The following is a 20,791-nucleotide window of genomic DNA, read 5'->3' on the forward strand; positions in this document are numbered from 1 at the left end:
ACCGCGGTCCGTCCAAGGCTAGCGCAGGTAAGGCAGGCACCTTACCTCTAGTGCCACCGCCCGGCCCCTCTAGCGCCACCGCCCGGCCCCCCACCAAAGTTCTTAGCATGCATTCCATACCTCCAACCTTAGACCCCTGGACTACCAGTGTAACAGGCCCATTTTAAGTTTAGATTGTTACAGTTTGGATCTCTTGTTTCTAGTGCTGTTTGCTTTGGTTTGGGTTTTTAGTTCTGACCTTTTTTTTTTTCCAATAATGCACCACTTGGCCCCTGGGCCCCATCCGTTTTTTTTTCCTCTTCTCATTTTGTAGGACGCAGAAATCTCAGCTAAAACAAAGTATTTCATGTCCCTTAGTTTTCTGAAAAAGGCAGGAATCCCTATCAAGAAGTTATAAGTAAAAACTTTTTAGAAAGGGTGTGCTTGTCTGTGTCAGGCTCCCCCCCACCCCCAATAGGCACAGCAAACTGGGGAAATTAGAAAAAAAAATTGGCCTAAAAAAACAGGTGTCTCTGTCCATGAAGCATACTGTTATAAGACCGACTACAGGCTCAGAGCATACGAATTGACCAACCCCAAGGTCTTTCTCCATGGTCCCAGGAAAAGTTCTACTCAATCATGGTTGTCTGGCTTCTGTGATTAAATTTCTTGCATTTTGCACAGATCCGGGTGTCACAGAGTGTTTTCTGATTTCATCTCACCATGGTGGGGCAAGGAAACCTATACTTAGAGCCAGTTGTTGCTAAAAACAAAATATTTTAAAATAGAGATTCACATAGCTAAATTCAATAGCTATGGGGCTACCAGAATCACAGTTAGTGGTACTGTGAGGAAGTACATGCAGTACCTCAGTGGGGACTGAACTTAGGGCCTTGAATTATTTTAGGCATGTGCTATACCAGATAAGCCATATCCTAGATTCCACACTTTATTTTTTTGCTTTTGAGGACATACCTGGTTATGCTCAGAGATTACTCCTGTATATATTACTGTATAGTGGACTATACAGGGGCCAGAGATTGAATCCAGGTTGGGCACATACAAGGCAAATACCCTATCTACTATACTACTTCACGAATTCCTGGGATCAGATCTAAGATTGTGCTAGGAATTGAATTTGAAGCCTTAAAATGGACTTTACATATGCAAAGGGGTGTCATGTCATTAGATTAAATAAGCAAATGTGAAAGCCCTTTGATTGGTATTGTGGATTTGTAAATTCCCATCAATGCTTGCTATTATTTTTATTTCATGAAGCTTAGACTAATGAGTCTGCCAGGAAATATTTATTTGGCCTTTCTTATACTCTAGAAGGCTCTGGATATGGTGTGGCATAGACACATGTGATGGGTTATTTGTATGGAGTTTTATCATCTAGTTAATGTTTCCTCCAAATGAATGACATGATGGAACTATTCCAGGTAGTAGTAGTAGCCTTCAGGGATAATTGAGGAACAATTCATTTTGATTTTGTTTTATTAAAGAAGGTAGATTTTCAGGAGCTTACTACTTTTTGTTTTCTGAAAAGAGGACTAAGATGAAATAAATTTGGAAATTTCTAATTTAAGTGATGAAACAGTTACACATAATTAAATAGTTGAACTTACTGTAAATCTAAAGGTACTATGGGTTCATCTCAGTACCCCATTGGACAATCAAAAGTCCATCATGGAATTTCATTGACTCTAATGTCCCCAATAATAGCATACTTTCCTTCTTCTTTATATATTGTTACGGTTCCATAGTCTCTTATAATACTTTTTTTTTATTTGTTTGTTTTTGGGCACACCTGGTGATGCTCTAGGGGTTACTCCTGGGTATAGTGCCTCAGAAATCGATCCTGGCTTGGGGGGACCATATGGGACACCCAGAGGATTGAACTGCTGTCTGTCCTAGGCTAGGGTTGACAAGGCAGATACATTACTGCTGTGCCTACAGTTCTGGCCCCCTCTTATGATACTTTTAGCAGCAACTTTCTATACACAAAGATGGAGATTCTTTTTTTCCAAACATTTTTTATTTAAAGCATTGTAATGTACAAAGTTATTCATAGTTAAATTTCAGAAATACAATGTTTCAACACCAATCTCATCACCAGAGACAGCATCCTCCCACCCATGTTCCCAGAGTTCATCTTATATTCCCCACCAGCCACAGTCTGCCATCATACCAATTACCTTTTAAGGTTTGGTTGTTAAAGTCTGGATCTCATTATTTCAATGTTGTTTATCCTTCTTCTAGATCAAAATCACTCAGATTGTAAAATCCTATGACTTATTTATTTTATAGTTCCAGTCCCTAGCTATGAAAATGCTAAATTTTATTTTTATTTGATTTTTTTTGCCTTTTGCACCACACCTGGTGACACTCAGGGGTTATTCCTGGCTATGTGCTCAGAAATCGCTTCTGGCTTGGGGGACCATATGGGATGCTGGGGGATAGAACCGCAGTCTGTCCTAGGTTAGCACGTGCAAAGCAAACGCCATACCACTTGCAACACCACTCCAGCCCCCAAAATGCTAGTTTTGATATTTAAGACAATAGGTGGAAATTTTTATTTTTTTAATGTTTTTTTTTTTTTTTTTGGTTTTTGGGCCACACCCGGTGGTGGCTCAGGGTTACTCCTGGCCTGTCTGCTCAGAAGATAACTTCTGGCAGGCACGGGAGACCATATGGGACACCGGGATTCGAACCAACCACCCTTAGGTCCTGGATCGGCTGCTTGCAAGGGCAAATAGGGCGCTGTGCGATCTTCTCCGGTGCCCTTTTTTAATGATTTTTTTTTTTTTTTTTTGGTTTTTGGGCACACCCCCATTTGACGCTCAGGAATTACTTACCTGGCCATGTGCTCAGAAATCGCCCCTGGCTTGGGGGGACCATATGGGGACGACGGGGGATCGAACCACAGTCCGTCCTACGCTAGCTCTTGCAAGCAGACACCTTACCTCTAGTGCACCTTCCGGCCCCTTTTAATGATTTTTTAAGGTAATATTATGATTATAAAAGAGTGCAGAAAAGGGCCAGAGAGATAGCATGGAGGTAGGGTGTTTGCTTTGCATGCAGAAGGATGGTGGTTCGAATCCCAGCATCCCGTATGATCCCCTGACCCTCTCAGGAGCAATTTCTGAGCGGAGAGCCAGGAGTAATTCCTGAGTACTGTCGGGTGTGCCCAAAAACCAAAAAAAAAAAAAAAAAGAGTGCAGAAAAGGCACAGTTGAGTGGCAAAGTGAACAGGAGCTGGAGAAGCCCATAGCTCCTACTCCCTCACCCTTACTTATTTTCACACACTGCCCCTGCATCTTCATCATGTTCACAGTCAAAGATCTCAACCTGTGCACATTCAGCCAGAGCCTCTTCTGTTCCATTGCACAGGGCTACCTGAATAAACACTGGTTGGCTCTTTTCTGCCTCTGGTAGGTATATTATACCTGCAGGTGTGTGCTTAGCTGCTCCACAGCCCAGCTCCCGGCACACCACAGCCACATCCTTCATGTCCCAGCCATCATCACACACAGTGCCCCAGTGACCTTCCTGCTCCACTTCCACTCGTCCTTCACAGCGGTGTGAACCATACATCAAACGGACTTTGGATGGGGTCTCTGTAAACAGAGTGGATATCAATTTTTGTGTTAAGTTGTTCCATGATAGTGGACGTATAAGGGATGGTGGAGGGAATTGTTAATAATTAGGGTGCCAGGGCCGGAGAGATAGCATGGAGGTAAGGTATTTATTTGCCTTGCATGTAGAAGGTCGGTGGTTCGAATCTCGGCACCCCATATGGTCCCCTGAGCCTGCCAGGAGCGATTTCTGAGCATAGAGCCAGGAGTAACACCTGAACCCTGCCGGTTGTGACCAAAAAATAATAATAATAATAATTAGGATGCCAGAGAATGTGGGCACCTCATTGCCCTTTCCTAATGGCATGTCTCTCTACAAAGACCCCCATATCTGGGAAAATATCATAGCATTAAGTTTTTGAAAATCTGAATAAATGAGTAATTGAGTAAAAGTAGTCAAATAATTTTAGTGAAGTGTAGACATCTTGAAAAGATGAATAAAAGTAACTTAACAATGGAGGTAACAATTAGAAAGGTTAGAAAGATATTTGGACTTTTTAAATAGCAAATAATTCTTTTATATATTTATTTTTCAGTGCTGAAATACAAATTCAGGGCTTCACAAATTCACAAGTGCTCTACCACTGGGACACATTCCTAACCCTCTAATTTTGTCTTAAATGCTTCAGAACACAGACAATATAAAATACTTCTGAAAAGATTCTTAGACTAACTTGCCACTAAAACTAAAATTAGGTTTAGTTATAAAAAAAAATGAACACCTCCCACTTCACCAGTGCAACATTCCTACCACCAATGCCCTCCATTTCCCTCCTCCTCCACCCCCTACCTGCATTCGAGACAGACATTCTATTTCTCTCACTCATATATTTTTTTGGGGGGGACCCACACCCAGCGGTTGTCAGGGGTTACTCCTAGCTGTCTGCTCAGAAATAGCTCCTGGCAGGCATGGGGGAACCATGTGGGACACCGGGATTCGAACCAACCACCTTTGGTCCTGGATCGGCTGCTTGCAAGGCAAACGCCACTGTGCTATCTCTCCGGGCCCTCACTCATATATATTATCACTGAGACCCAACTACAAGCATGTTTGTAATCATGATGCTGAAATAAAGTTTGTTTGTTCTTATTTTTGTTTTTGTTTGGCTTTTTGGGGCCACACCCGACAGTGCTCAGAGCTTACTCCTAGCTCTGCACTCAGAAATCACACTTGCCAGGCTCAGGGGACCATATAGTGTTTTGTTTTGTTTTGTTTTGGGGGGGTCACACCCGGCTGCGCTCAGGGGTTACTCCTGGCTCTACACTCATAAATCGCTCCTGGCAGGCTCGGAGGACCATATGGGATGTCGGTATTCGAACCACCGTCCTTCTGCATGCAAGGCAAATGCCTTTCCTCCATGCTATCTCTCCAGCCCTCAGGGAACCATATGGGATGCCAGGAATCGAACCCAGGTCTGCCCCGGGTTGGCCGTGTGCAAGGCAAATGCCCTACCGCTGTGCTATCTCTCCAGCCCCAAAATAAAAATATTATTAGATTAAAATTATTTCACAGATTAAAAAAAAAGAAGTTTCAAACACACACACACACACACACACAAAAGTTTCAGGGCCAGAGAGATAGCATGGAGGTGAGGCATTTGCCTTGCATGCTGAAGGACGGTGGTTCGAATCCCGGCATCCGATATGGTCCCCCGAGCCTGCCAGGAGCGATTTCTGAGCGTAGAGGCAGGAGTAACCCTTGAGCACTGCTGGGTGTGACCCAAAAACCAAAAAAAGAAGAATTTTGTGTACTTTCTTTGCAATATTTCTGCAAATCTATTATTTTGAAATAAAAAGTATATTAAACTATTTGAAAAGAAAGAAAAAGAAAACTAGGTTTGCAAAACTTTTGCAAGCTAAGTTTGTAAAAGAAAACCCACGATACAAAAATTTAAAATAAGGGTATTTGCTTTGCATGCAGCAGACCCAAGTTTGATAGCTGGCATCCTATATGGTTTCCTGAGCCTGCCAGGATTGATTCCTGAGCACAGATCCAGGAGTACTGAGCACCACTGGATGTGGCCCAAAAAACTAAAGCAAAAAACATTTTTAAAAAAATTTAAGTATCGGGGCTGGAGTGGTGGCGCAAGCTACCATAGGGCATTTGTTTGCCTTGCATGCGCTAACCTAGGACAGACCATAAGTTCCATTCTCTGGCGTCCCATATAGTCCCCCACGTCAGGAGTGATTTCTTTTGTTTGTTTGTTTGGTTGGTTGGTTTTTGGTTTTTGGGTCACACCCGGCAGTGCTCAGGGGTTACTCCTGGCTCCAGGTTCAGAAATTGCTCCTGGCAGGCACGGGGAACCATATGGGGCGCGGGATTCGAACTGATGACCTCCTGCATGAAAGGCAAACGCCTTACCTCCATGCTATCTCTCCGGCCCCAGGAGTGATTTCTAAGCACATAGCCAGGAGTAACCCCTGAGCATCAGCGGGTGTGACCCCAAAACCAAAAAAAAAAAAAAAAAAAGAAATTAAAGTGAACAGGGCCGGAATGTTAGCATAGAGGCAGGGCTTTTGCCTTGCGTACTGCCGACCTGGGACAGACTCTGGTTCAATCCTTGGCATCTCATATAGTCCTCTCAGCCTGCCAGGAGTGATTTCTGAGTGCAGAGCCAGGAGTAACTCCTGAGCACTGCCAGGTGTGGCCCCAAGACAAAACAAACCAAAAAAAACTATTAGCAACATGTATTTGACTATTAATGATGATGACATGACTAAACAAGCAGAAATTTAACACCAGGGGGCCGGAGAGAAAGCACGGAGGTAGGGTGTTTGCCTTGCATGCAGAAGGATGGTGGTTTGAATCCCGGCATCCCATATGGTCCCCTGAGCCTGCCAGGAATGATTTTTGAATGTAGAGCCAAGAGTAACCCCTGAGCACTGCCAGGTATGACCCCAAAACCAAAACCAAAAATAAAAAAATTAACACCAGTACCTATTAATAAAATTCTTCACAATAATATATTAAATGAAAAAATTATATGACCACTTTAGTATATTCTGGTGACCTCAGCCTAAAATTCTATCTTTGCATCTATAAGTTGTATGATCAATTAAGTAATCTATATTTCTTTTTTTTCTTTTATTTCTCTTTTTGAATTTTTGATTTTTTGGCCACAACCAGTTATGCTCAGGAGTTACTCCTGGCTATGTGCTCAGAAATCGCTTCTGGCTTGGGGGACACTGGGGATTAAGGAGTGGTCCGTCCTAGGTCAGCCACTTACAAGACAAACACCCTACTGTTGTGCCACTGCTCTGGCCTCAAAGTAATCTATATTTCATTTGCTCACCAGTAAAACGTGAGTTCTTATGGAGATTCATTGAGATAATTCTAGTAAAAATTTTCTGGTTTATTTTTTTCCCTACCCTTTCCCAATATATTTATTGGGGCTAGTTATGTCTCCTTCCTCTCACCCACCCTTTTGTCATAGCAGAGCCTGCATATAAACACTTATTATAGTACACACACACACACACACACACACACACACACACACACACACACACACACACCCTGAATATACTAACTTATTCACTTTACAGATCTGATGATTTCACTGAGGGAAATAGTAATGGGTCCATGCTGTCATTAATACTGATAGAAAATGGGGCCGGTGCAATGGCGCAAGGCGTCTGCCTTGCCCGAACTAGCCTAGGACAGGTGTCCCATTTGGTCCCCCAAGCCAGGAGCGATTTCTGAGTGCATCGCCAGGAATAACCCCTGAGCATCACTGAGTGTGGCCCAAAAACAAAAACAAAGATTAATAGAAAGGAGAATATTCTAGGATCTATAGACTCTCTATGAACTTCAAAGCAGCCTCGAGGGGCAAGAAAGACTGCACAATCTATTGCTTAGCAATAACAGCCTCTGAAGAGAGCCACTGCACATCTCTTACCTGTGACTTTGAGTGGAACCGCTTCACTGCGTTGGGGCCCCAGGCCATTGTCTGCTTCACAGTAGTAGTTCCCAGAATGTTCTCTAGTCAAAGAGAGGCTGAAGGATGCTGCTCCTCCAAATGGCATTGAGATATTTCCCAGTACAATATTTTCACGATAAAACCAGTACAGAATTGGGGGAGATGCTCTGTTATCTTCGCAGAGAAGCTCTAACATATCCCCAGAGAAGGCCTGGTTTCTGGGAGCACTGTGGGTGAAGACAGGCTGAGACACTGGAACTGAGAGAAGTGGAATGACCATCAAAGAAGATTTCTCTTGTTAGTACAGACTTACAACTCACTCTGTCCTCCTCGTAAAGCTCCTCATAACATTCCTCCAGTCCATCATTTTTTTTTCCACAATGGCATCTCTTGCACAAACACTGCTTAGATGAACACACTTGTGCCTGTGCCTGTGACCTATCCTATGTCTCCGCATGTTTTTCTCCTCTGCACCACCACTCCAGCACCACATCATAACAATACTCTTTTTTTTTTTTAAATAAATTTTTATACATAACAATACTCCTTAAATACTGTTTACCTCAACCTCTTCAACAGTTCTGGTCCCTTACCATCTTGAAATATCCTCACTGTTCCGGGAAGAAATCAGCCCCACTCAGGAAGTGTTGGAGGGGCCAGAATAACATTACAGTGGATTAAGTGCATTGCCTTGCATACTGCAGATCTGGTTTGATTCATGGCATGCCATATGGTTCCCGTGAGCCCAACCAGGAGTGATCCCTGAGTACAGAGCCAGGAATAAGCCCAGAATACTGTCTATTTATGGTACAAATCTACAGCCCATAACCTTTTCCCCCCTCCTCCTCCCCCACACAAAAAAGAAATATTGGACAATTAACAGAGTACTACTTACTTCTCACTATGATATTCAAGGTTGCACTCTGGACATGGCCGTAGCCATTGTCAGCTGTACAATAGTAGTTCCTTGCATTGGTCTCATTGATTACAGAGGTTTCCAGCTCTGCTCTCTGGAAACTCCCACTTTTCCTCCTCAGACTCTCGTTTGTGTCCTCTCTGTACCAGGAGAATGTGATGTTCCCTGTGCCATTAACCACAGAGCAGACTAGGACCAATGTCTTTCCTTTAAATGCCTGAGCTCTCCGGGACTGAGTCTCCAGGAGTACACCGGACACTGGGATCCCTGTGTGAACATGAGAAAATGGATGAAGCTTAAGTGAGTACTGGTCATACCATATGCTGAGCATAATTGAAGGTGGAGTGAGCAAAATGGGATGTTTAGGGGGCTGAAGAGATAGCACAGCAAGCGGTAGGGAGTTTGCCTTGCATGCAGCTGATCCAGGACGAATGGTGGTTCGAAATCTGGCATCCCATATGATCCCCTGAACCTGCCAGGAGTGATTTATGAGTGCAGATCCAGGAGTAACCCCTGAGCACCGCTGGGTGTGACCCCCCAAAAAGGGATGTTTAGGCAGAAGAGGGAGCAAAACTGAGAGCCATTAGGCAGCACCACTTGTCTACTAAACATCCAGTACCTGGCATTATGTGTTCTTCACATTTTAGCCCTCTCTATTCTCTCCAGTTTCATTGACTACGGGCCATAATGACCTTGCTCTTTCTTGGGGAAGCAGGAACCATAAAAGGAGTTCCACTGTGTTCTGCCTCTTATGCAGTGCATGATCATGGTAGGTCAGTTAATCTCTTCCTTAGTTTTCTCAAAGACATAATATAAAAATATTCACATCTTAGAGTTTTCATAAGGATTAGAAGAGATATATGTATAAACTACTTATAACATTGGAAACTTTAGCAAAAGGCAGCTATTCATCCACTCTGTATTAGCATATAGAGAGGGTAGCAAGATAGTTCAAAAGGCACAAATCGAGGGGGCTGAAGTGATAGTACAGCAGGTAGGGTGCTTGCCTTGTAAACTGCTGGCTTGGGTACATTCCCTGACATTCCAGATAGTCCCCTAATCAGTTCCAGGGTGGGGGGTGATCCTGAAGTGTAGAGCCAGGAGTAAGCACTGGATATGGCCCAATAAAAAGGAGGAAGAGGAGGAGAAAGATAAAGAAGGAGGAGAAGAAAGAGGAGAAGTAGAAGGAGGAGGAGGAGGAGAAGAAGAAAAAGAAAAAGAAGAAGGAGGAGGAGGGGAGGAGGAAGAGGGGGGAGGAGGGAGAAGGAGAAAATAAAGAAGGAGGAAAAAGAGGAGGAAGGGGAGGAGGAAGAAGGGGAGGAGGAGAAGGAGGAGGAGGAGGAAGAAGAGGAGGAGGAGGAACAGCAGCAGCAGCATGTAACTGAAACCAGAAGGCTTTGGCTAGATCACTTAATATCTCTGTGCTTTTAGCTTCCAGGTATGTAGATGGGATTCAAACAATACCTCTTAAAAGTATTGTTTACTCCTTAATGTTGCTGTGAAGGTTATGCTAAACACTGCTTTGGGAGTGCTTTGTGACAGACACACTTTCTATAGGTCTTTCCTTTTCAGCTATTTCTGGTATCTGGGGGTTTTCCAAGAACTGAACATAGTAATTTGGGTTTAGTGTTCTATTTCTTAGCATTATATTTAGTACTTTGTTATTTCTTTCATCATGAGGGAACATTTACTTCTTGCATAATAAGTCCACAATAGATATATTTTCTCAAATATAAGTCATACGCATGTAATGCAGATATATTATTATCATTTTTTTTCCTGACAGGTGAACCAAACTACTGGGAAATGGTGCCACAAAAGAATTAATAGAGTAGAGTCTGGATGAATCATTGAATCCCCATATTCAGGTAGAGGGAAAGGACACATGAAAAGAGTGACCCCAAGTCTGTTCAGGACCTGTTTGTCCCACTGCTGCCCATTTCACACACCCCCCTTCAGTCCAGAGATGCTCACTCTGTACAGCAATATGGGACCGAGAGCTGTTCTTTGAGACAGTGTGAGATTTGGTCCTTGCCTCACACCAGTAATCTCCTGAGTCTTCTTTCCTTATTGCTGAGATCTGCAATGATGATCTCCAGTCAGATTGAAGGGTATAACCATTCCAGAAGAACAAGTAGTCAAGACTTATCCATGACCTTTCTGAAGGGAGTCTGGTGTTACAGGACAGGGTCACTGAAGTTCCCTCAGTGGGTTGGGAGGAACTGATTGTCAGAAGAGGGGTTCGAAACAACTCTGGAGACAGAAGCATACAGAGACCATTAGTTAGTGATGTATGGAGTTGCCTTCTCAGCCCCACTGAGCAGGACACACAACTTAGGTTTGAGGACACATAATCAGCCACCCACCCTCTCCTCCTGAAATATTCATCCTTATCTTGATTCTTGGTCTGCTCTCAAGTCCATATTCCCTCCCAATCCCACTGATTTGAAGAGTGAGACACTCACCTTGAACTGTCAGCTGTTCACTTCTTGATTCATCAGTCACCTCTATAAACCAGCGATGATTTTTGTGTATCTTACAATAATAGGAACCGCTGTCACTGATTGTTGCATGTAAAATGGTGTAACTCAAGACACTTTTATAAACGGCTATCTGTAGTCCGTCTTTGTAGTATATTAGCTTCTTGAAAAAGGTATTGTTCTCCCCAGAGCATCTCACAACCACCTCATCTCCTTCATAGGCATACCTTGGCATGTCGAGGCTTAGCCAATCTGCAATAGAAAGCATGTAGAACAAAGATTCCTTTGCCTTTGCACCCATTTCTGTTTGTTTGCTTATTTGTTTTGGGGCTTCACCTGGCAATGCTCAAGACTTAATCCTGGGCCCGGAGAGATAGCACAGCGGCGTTTGCCTTGCAAGCAGCCGATCCAGGACCAAAGGTGGTTGGTTGAATCCCGGTGTCCCATATGGTCCTCCGTGCCTGCCAGGAGCTATTTCTGAGCAGACAGCCAGGAGTAACCCCTGAGCACTGCCGGGTGTGGCCCCCCCCCCAAAAAAAAAGACTTAATCCTGGCTCTGTGCTCAGAGATCATGCCTGGCTGTGCTCAGTGGTCCTAGGGATTGAACTCAGGTCTGCCAGGTGCAAAATAAGCACCTTAAACTGTTGTACTGTTGCTCCTGTCCCTGTACTCATTTCTTTCCTTCCTTCCTTCCTTCCTTTTTCTTTCTTTCTTTCTTTCTTTCTTTCTTTCTTTCTTTCTTTCTTTCTTTCTTTCTTTCTTTCTTTCTTTCTTTCTTTCTTTCTTTCTTTCTTTCTTTCTTTCTTTCTTTCTTTCTTTCTTTCTTTCTTTCTTTCTTTCTTTCTTTCTTTCTTTCTTTCTTTCTTTCTTTCTTTCTTTCTTTTCTTTTCTTTCTTGTGGGTGTACCTATTTAAAACCCTAGACCCACCCTTTTCTGGGAGGGGTCTTGGGAACCGGATAGTAGGTGTAACTTTACCTGCGAGCCCCTCCCATTCCTGGGAGGGGTCTGGGAAAAGGTAGATAAGGCTTGGACCAAGGGAATTCGGCCCTTTTGGCCTTTTGGCTTTTGCCCCTTTGGCTCTTGGCCCTTTCTGCGCTGCTGGGCGCTCTGAGGAAGATGGCTGAAAGGAGTTTAGATGCGGGGCCAAGAATAACTAGTGCTTAAAAGGTTATGAGATAGGCCACACACATGTGGTAAATAGGGTATGAATAAAGTTAATGCTTCCTGAAGCCTGCCTGTGAGTGAGTCTTGATTACGCCGATCACCTGGGCCTGGAACCCGCCAGCTGGATGGGGGATGAAGCCACGTGGCTGGGACCTAAGCACAAAGGCCTCCATCCATCGCCATCCAGCCCCATCGTTAATTATTTCATGCTACACTTTCTTTCTTTCTTTCTTTCTTTCTTTCTTTCTTTCTTTCTTTCTTTCTTTCTTTCTTTCTTTCTTTCTTTCTTTCTTTCTTTCTTTCTTTCTCTCTCTCTCTCTTTCTTTCTTCTTTCTCTTTCTCTCTTCCTTCCTTCTTTCTCTCTTTCTTTCTTTCCTTCCTTCCTTTTCTTCCTTCCTTTTCCTTTCTTTTCCTTCCTTCCTTCCTTCCTCCCTTCCTTCCTCCCTCCCTTCCTTCCTTCCTTCTTTCTCTTTTTTTTTTTTTTTGGCCACACCGGCAGCACTCGGGTTACTCCTGGCTCTGAACTCAGAAATCGCACTTGGTGATTTCTCTCTGCCACCCCCCTATTCATTTCTATTCAAAGAGAGGGAGAAAATTAGTACATAAGTCAAGAAGCTGAGCAGCCACTATTTCCTAGTAACCTACTGTTCTCTCCAGCCCCTATTTATTAAAGCCAAGCTCTCTTTTACTTAGTGAGTTTTTTTTTTCCTGACCTGGCTATGCTCAGTGATTACTCCTGGCTCTGCATTCAGAAATTACTGGAGGGGCCAGAGAGATAGCCCAGTGGTAGGGTGTTTGCTTTGCACACAGCCAATCCAGGACAAATGATGGTTCAGATCCCGGCATCCTATATGGTCCCCTGAGCCAGCCAGGAGCAATTTCTGAGCACAGAGTCAGGAGTAACCCCTTAGTGCCACCAGGTGTGGATCCCCCCCCCCCAAAATAACAACAACAACAAAAAAGGATTACCCCTGGAGAACTCAGGGGACTAGATGGGAATGCTAGAGACCAAGATCAAACCTGGGCCAACTGTATGCCAGGCAAGTGCCTTATGCTCTGTACTATCTCTCCAGCCCAGTTAGTACTGTTTCATCTTCCACACTCATTTTTTTTCTTTTCTGGGTTACTTATAGTGGTGCTCTGAAGCTACTCCTGGTTTAGTGTTCATGCCCCTTGCATTTAGCTATGCTCCATGTTATTAGGTGAATCAAACCTGAATCTTGCATATGTACCAGCTTCTTTGGCCATTAAAAGTTGATATCCCTAGGGCTGGAGAGATAATAATACAGAGGATAGATGCTTGACTTGGAAATTTTCCTTTTCAGAAAAAAAAATTGAGGACTCCCTGAAAATCTACTTCATTTCTGCAAACAAATGGAAAGCACATGGCATCCCATATTGCACTTGAAACTATAGCAGTCTCCCTAGACTGTGCCATTGGCCATTTGGGAAACACTGGAGTTGGTGTCTCCATGAAAACATCTCACCTTGAGATAATGGACATCAGAGAGTTAATGTAGTATTAAGGATCTGTCCCTCCAGGAAACAAGCACACAATGTAATGAGTTCTTTGAGACTGTTCCCTTAAAGCTGGTACAGAAGAAAAGAGGACTAGCCCTCTCTGTTTCCCAGGCCTGTAGCCTTGAGAGAATTTGGGAAATCATTTTTGGTAGAACAAAAAGATCAGAAATGAGTCTTGGTGGTAATTTAGTGAAAGGGAATCTTCAGTTTTGGTGGGATTGCAAACTGACTAAACCTCTATGGAAAACAGTATGAAGATTTGTCAAAAAATGGAAATTATGACTTGTATGATTCAGTAATTTTACTCCTTGATATCTATGTTAAGAGTGATAAAATATTAATCCAGAAAGGTATATTCAGGCTTTTATTCTGTGCTGGAGAAACTTGTGTTCTCTCATATGTATCCTTCTCTTTTTCTCTCCCCTCACACTTTCCTAATTTTTTTCAATAAAACTCTTTTGCCTCATTTAAAAAAGGGGGGAGAGATGTTCACATCTATGTTTACTGCAGAACTTTAACAACCACAATTTAGAAACAACTCAAATGCGGTAAAGAGAGATGACTAGATAAAGAACGTGTTAGTGTAAGGGCAGGAGAAACAGTATAGTAGGTAGGGAGTATATCTTGCACAAGGTGGAGAGGAGTGTACAGAAAGGCTCCTGTGAAAAGTAGTGGAGAGATACTGACATTTGATGGTGGGTATGATATCCCTATAAGTATTAACATTTACACTCTTTTGTTTGTTTGTTTGTTTTTGTTTTGGGAACACACCCAGCAGCTCAGGAGTTACTCCTGGCTCTACCTTAGAAATCGCTCCGGGCAGGCTTGGGGGACCATATGGGATGCCAGGATTCGAACCACCATTCTTCTGCATGCAAGGCAAATGCTTTACCTCCATGCTATCTCTCTGGCCCAAACATTTACACTATAATAAAGCAATGTTACTTAAATGCCTTGAAAGGAGCAGAGCAGGTGTTGTTTATAAAACAGGCAGGCAATAGAGCAGAGATTCATGCAATATCCCTGCATGACAAGGACCTCGACAAGGCATTAGACATTGTTCTCCTCAACCCAGTCTTATCCCTGACCCTATATCTTAAATTAAGGGACTGGGATGAGCAGACCTTGTTCTGACCTGGAAGAGAAAGAATGACTCTCAGGACAACTACCGATAAACTTCAAAAGAATATGATGTCTGCTGAATCTTCTGACAACTCTCTGGCCTTCTCAGAAAGAGGCAGGCAGATTCCTCTTTCTGCATGAAGGCATGGCAGCCCACAGCTAAACCCTAAAAGCCCTCTTTTTTCTCCAGCAATGGATAAGCACCTCAGTTTAACTTTATCAGACTGCCAAGTCACCAAATTGTTCCCAGATTAATAGATCCTGGACTAGGTGGCTGCATGCAGCTGCTATCATCTCCAAATTATATAGCAGTGTCAGCCTAGTAGGATTACAGCAAATCTGATGGGAAAGTTGCACATAAGACTATCAAGCTCAGTGACCCTAAACAGTAACTCAGAAGTATCAACACCAATCACAGCCCAATTAGTCCTTAGACAATGACTTTAGTAACACCATTGAGAAATAAAACTATTATTACAGGGACCGGGCGGTGGCGCTAAAGGTAAGGTGCCTGCCTTGCCTGCGCTAGCCTTGGACTGACCGCGGTTCGATCCCCCGGCGTCCCATATGGTCCCCCAAGCCAGGAGCAACTTCTGAGCACATAGCCAGGAGTAACCCCTAAGCGTTACCGGGTGTGGCCCAAAAACCAAAAAAAAAAAAAAAACTATTATTACAAATTAACACTATTGATCTAAGTTTGATCAATAGCATTTACCTTTGTGTGTACCAAACAATATGCAGTAAATTTGTTTATGCCTGCAAGGTGGCAGGCTGCAGTGTTAGGTCCAAAATTGGAGGGAAGGTCATATTGGTGAAGGAATTGGTGTTGGAACATTTAATGCCTGAAACAATTGTATATGAACAACTGTGTTATGAACAACTAGGTAAATCACAGTATTATAATAAAAATATTTTTAGAAGGGGCCGGAGAGAGATAGCATGGAGGTAGGGCATTTGCCTTGCATGCAGAAGGGCATCCTGGCCTCCTGGCTTTCTATATAGTCCCCCAAACCTGCCAGGAGCAGTTTCTGAGTGTAGAGCCAGAAGTAACCCCTGAGCGCTGCTGGATGTGACCCCCCAAAATTTTTTTTTAGAAAGAATAATTCCCAAGAAGCTAAAATAATGACTCACCTGACAGGATGCCTGTGGGAGCTGTAAGAAAATAGAGTAAGAGATTCACTAGAAGGATCAGAAAATTTAAACTTAAAAAATTCTCTAAAGTTTTTCTAAAGTTTTTTTTTAAGTTTTTAGTTCTCTAAAGTTTTCCTTTCTCTTCTTTCTTTTCTTTTCCCCTTTACTATCTATCCTATCCCTTTCTTCCCAGCTATCCTTCCCCTAGTCCCTATATAAAAATATATTTTATATATGTGTTTATATGTTTATATATGTTTATGTATATAGAAACACATATATGTTTTAAAGTCAATCTGGCAGTGCTCAGGGGTTACTCCTGGCTCTGCACTTAGGTATCACTCATGGTGGTGGCTCAGGGGACCATATGGGATGTTGGGGATTGGACCCAGTGGTCATTCAAAGACAAGGTAAATGCCCTACCCACTATGCTATTCTATTTCTTTTTTAATGGCCCTATTTCTTTTTTAATGCCTTTATTGTTTTCACTTCCTCTTTTATTTTTTCTTCTCTCATCTACAAACAACCCAGTGTTCATATTAAAATAATTGATTCAGGGCCCAGAGAGATAGCACAGTGGCGTTTGCCTTGCAAGCAGCCGATCCAGGACCAAAGGTGGTTGGTTCGAATCCTGGTGTCCCATATGGTCCCCCGTGCCTGCCAGGAGCTATTTCTGAGCAGACAGCCAGGAGTGACCCCTGAGCACGTGTGGTCCAAAAACCAAAAAAAAAAAAAAAATAATTGATTCATAAAAATAATTATAAACTATTACTAGCAGGCAAATTTTCAAAATTTTTGTTATTTTTCTACTTTAAGGTGATTAGCCGTATGGGGATAGCACAGAAGCCAGAAGGCCAGGAAGGAAACAAGCATTAATTTATTTTTGTTTTTGGACCACACCTAACAGGGCTCAGGGCTTATTTCTGTGCTCAGAAATCAGTCCTGGCAGGACTTGGGGATCCATATGAAGTTCCGGGGACTGAACCAGAGTTAGCCGTGTATAATTTAAATACCCTACCTGCTATACTATTATTGCCTTTTGTACTATTGTACTATTTTGTATTATTGTACTATTATTGACCATTACTCATTCAGGAACTCACAAAGTTCCTCCCTATCCCTAATCTACATCTAGCAGTATGTTTTAACCACAATATAAAGTAGATTACTAGAATTTACTACTAGTAAATTTATAATCTTATTTATCTTTAGGAAAATTTTCCAAGGTCCAAGTAGGTAGTCAAGAATTCATCCAAAAGGGGCCGGAGAGATAGCATGGAGGTAAGGCGTTTGCCTTTCATGCAGGAGGTCATCGGTTCGAATCCCGGCGTCCCATATGGTCCCCCGTGCCTGCCAGGAGCAATTTCTGAGCCTGGAGCCAGGAATAACCCCTGAGCACTGCCAGGTGTGACCCAAAAACCACAAAAAAAAAAAAAAAAAAAAAAAGAATTCATCCAAAAAATGTATAGTTTGAAATAGAAGTGGGAGTTTGGAAAGAGGAGGATGTAAATGAAAATAGAATTTACAGGGGCCGGGTGGTGGCGCTAGAGGTAAGGTGCCTGCCTTGCCTGCGCTAGCCTTGGATGGACCCCAGTTCGATCCCCCGGCATCCCATATGGTACCCCAAGCCAGGAGGGACTTCTTTTTTTTTTTTTTTTTTTGGTTTTTTTGTTTTTTTTTTTTTGGGCCACACCCGGTAACGCTCAGGGGTTACTCCTGGCTATGCGCTCAGAAGTCGCTCCTGGCTTGGGGGACCATATGGGACGCCGGGGGATCGAACCGCGGTCCGTCTCCTAGGCTAGCGCAGGTAAGGCAGGCACCTTACCTCCAGCGCCACCGCCCGGCCCCGCCAGGAGGGACTTCTGAGCGCATAGCCAGGAGTAACCCCTGAGTGTCACCGGGTGTGGCCCAAAAACAACAACAACAAAAAAAACCAAAAAAAAAAAAAAAAAAAAAAACAAAAAAAAGAAAATAGAATTTACAGGGCTGGTGAGGTGGCGCTAGAGGTAAGGTGTCTGCCTTGCAAGCCTAGCCAAGGAAGGACCGCGGTTCGATCCCCCAGCGTCCCATATAGTCCCCCCAAGCCAGGGGCGATTTCTGAGCGCTTAGCCAGGAGTAATCCCTGAGCATCAAAAGGGTGGGGCCTCAAAAACCAAAAAAAAAAAAAAGAATTTACTCTAATAAAAATTCTTTAATATAAAAAAAAAAGAAAAGAAAAGAAAAGATAACGGGCCCGGAGAGATAGCACAGCAGCGTTTGCCTTGCAAGCAGCCAATCCAGGACCTAAGGTGGTTGGTTCAAATCCCGTGTCCCACGTGGTCCCCCGTGCCTGCCAGGAGCTATTTCTGAGCAGACAGCCAGGAGTAATCCCTGAGCACCGCCCGGTGTAGCCCAAACACCAAAAAAAAAAAAAAAAAACTTTAATATGGGCTAGAGCAATAATACTTCAGGTATGACCCTTGCCTTGCATGGGTCCAACCTAAGATTTGATCCCTGTCATCATATATGGCCCCCTCAAGTACCTCCAGTACTAAGTTCTGAGTGCAGAGTCAGGAGTAGCTCCTGAGCATCACTGAGTGTGGCCCAATACTGCCCCCCAAAAAAGATAAAATTCTTTGATAGTCTATTAAGAAGACTTTCCATTTTGCTAGAGATCATAATTTCTATATGAATGAATGCTAAACAAAGGAAGAATTACTTAGAAAAGAGATTCATTCCTGCCCATTCTACACACACACACACACACACACACACACACACACACTCACACACACACACCGCAACTTCCCACACCAAAACAAAAATTCTTTGTTTTTCCTGGGACAGCTGCTTAGCTCGGTATTCATTTGCATAGTACCTGTTGATTTTAAATTAGATGCTAAGGCCCACTCCAACTTATCTGAGTGGAGAGATTGGTGCTTAAGAAGTTCTAGAAAGCCCAGGAAGGAGGCATTTTGACTTTAGATTCACCTTACTTCTCTATCATCTTACTTACCTAGGAGCAGAAGCAATGGCCACAGCAACATGAAGTTGGTGAGATGTTCTCTCAGTTTTAGTCAATTGCAACTCAAGTCCTAGGGAACTATCTCCATTGACTTTGAAGCTGAACTGCATACTGTCATTCAGGCAGGTTTTATAAAAATTGAGATAAAAAAAAAAGGAAGTGGAAAAGCTCTTTTTGCAATCAGCATTGTTTCTACCCCTAGAGCCATTATTTTTATTCACCCAGAAGGCCTGAGGGAATAAATGTTCTTTTTAATAGACATACTCAGAGATAAGAGTGTGTATTGACCAAAAAATGCTTCTTAAACTGTCAGAAGTATTTAGCATTTAACTGAGCTCCCACTAGGAAAGCATTTCAATGTGTTTTGAGTTTCTGGAGTTTCCAGGTCTGAGTCTTCCTAAGATTCAAATCACTTGGCTCATTTCTTTTTTTTCTTTCTTTCTTTTCTTTCTTCTTTCTTTCCTTCTTTCCTTCTTTCCTTCTTTCTTTCTTTCTCTTTCTTTCTTCCTTCCTTCTTTCTTCATTCTTTCTTTCTTTCTTTCTTTCTTTCTTTCTTTCTCTCTTTCTTCCAACCATCCTTCTTTCTTATTTATTTCTACCTTCTTTCTTCTTTATTTCTTTTTCTTTCTCTTTCTTTTTCTTTCTTTCTTTCTTCCTTTCTTTCTTTCTTTTCTCTTTCTTTTTTCCTTCCTTCCTTCCCTCCCTCCCTTCTTCCTTCCCTCCCTCCCTCCCTCCTTCCTTTCCTCCTTTTTTCCCTCTTTCCTTCCCTCCCTCTTTCCCTTCCTCCCTCCTTCCCTCCCTCTTTCCCTCCCTCCCTCCTTCCTTCCTTCCCTCCCTCCTTCCCTCCTTCCCTCCCTCCCTCCTTCCTTCCTCCCTTCTTTCCTCCCTCCTTCCTTCCCTCCTTCCTCCCTTCTTTCCTTACTTACTTCCTCCCTTCTTTCCTCCCTCCCTCCCTCCCTTCCTTCCTTCCTCCTTCCTTCCTCCCTTCCTTTCTTCCTCCCTTCCTTCCTTCCTTCCTTCCTTCCTTCCTTCCTTCCTTCCTTCCTTCCTTCCTTTTTTGCCTTTTGGGCCACACCTGGTAATGCTCAGGGGTTACTCCTGCATATGTGCTCAGAAATAGCTCCTGGCTTGGGGAACCATATGGGACGCCGGGGGATCAAACCGTGGTCCATCCTAGGTCAGCTGCGTGCAAGGCAGAAACCCTACCACTTGTGACACCACTCCATCCCCACTTGGCTCATTTCTTCCAAGTGGAAATACCCTTTATCACTCAGGATGTCTGGGCTCTTAGGAAATTCCCAATTCTGTGAGAATATGCTAACATTGCATGAAGCTACTATATAGAGATCCTCACAAAATTCAAGAAATATTTTTTGTTTGTTTGTTTTTGGGTCATACCTGACAGCACTCAAGGATTACTCCTGGCTCTATGTTCAGAAATTGCTCCTGGCAGGCTCGGGGACCATATGGGATGCTGGGATTCAAACCACTGTCCTTCTACATGCAAGGCAAATGCCCTACCTCCATTCTATCTCTCCGACCCCCAAAAATGATTTTTTTCCACAAAGCTTTGTAGATTTAATGCAATTCCTCTAAGGATACCCATGATTCTTCAAAGAAGTGAATTAAACACTCATGAAATTCATTTGGAATAATAAACATTCAAAAATAGCTAAAGCAACCCTTAGGAAAAAGAGGATGGGAAGCATCACTTTCTCTAAGTTTAAATTGTACTACAAAACAATAGTCATTAAAACAGCATGGTAGGGGCCGGGCGGTGGCGCTGGAGGTAAGGTGCCTGCCTTGCTTGCGCTAGCCTAGGACGGACCGCGGTTCGATCCCCCGGCGTCCCATATGGTCCCCCAAGCCAGGAGCGACTTCTGAGCGCATAGCCAGGAGTAACCCCTGAGTGTCA

The 20,791-nt window shown here is 43.2% G+C and overlaps 1 protein-coding gene across 1 annotated transcript; it reads right to left on the reverse strand.

Annotated features, from left to right (window-relative positions):
* Window positions 1–3,270: 3,270 nt before the first annotated feature.
* Window positions 3,271–18,986, reverse strand: FCRL2 (Fc receptor like 2). Its single transcript, XM_049772567.1, has 7 exons — window positions 18,868–18,986; window positions 15,873–15,943; window positions 10,919–11,185; window positions 10,428–10,706; window positions 8,433–8,720; window positions 7,517–7,795; window positions 3,271–3,599 (listed from the first exon to the last, which is right to left on the reverse strand). The coding sequence occupies exons 1-7, from the start codon at window positions 18,984–18,986 to the stop codon at window positions 3,271–3,273; spliced, it is 1,632 nt and encodes a 543-aa protein (XP_049628524.1).
* Window positions 18,987–20,791: the final 1,805 nt, after the last annotated feature.

Source organism: Suncus etruscus, chromosome 4 (genome assembly GCF_024139225.1).
Source record: "Suncus etruscus isolate mSunEtr1 chromosome 4, mSunEtr1.pri.cur, whole genome shotgun sequence".
NCBI lineage: Eukaryota > Metazoa > Chordata > Mammalia > Eulipotyphla > Soricidae > Suncus > Suncus etruscus.

Excerpts from the sequence above, each read along its gene's own strand:
- FCRL2 (XM_049772567.1), bottom strand. The coding sequence starts at position 18,986 with ATGCAGTTCAGCTTCAAAGTCAATGGAGATAGTTCCCTAGGACTTGAG. Across the intron at positions 15,944-18,867 it reads GCCATTGCTTCTGCTCCTAG|TTTAAATTTTCTGATCCTTC; the intron begins GTAAGTAAGATG and ends GAATTTTTTAAG. Across the intron at positions 10,707-10,918 it reads TGAACAGCTGACAGTTCAAG|AGTTGTTTCGAACCCCTCTT; the intron begins GTGAGTGTCTCA and ends TTCTGTCTCCAG.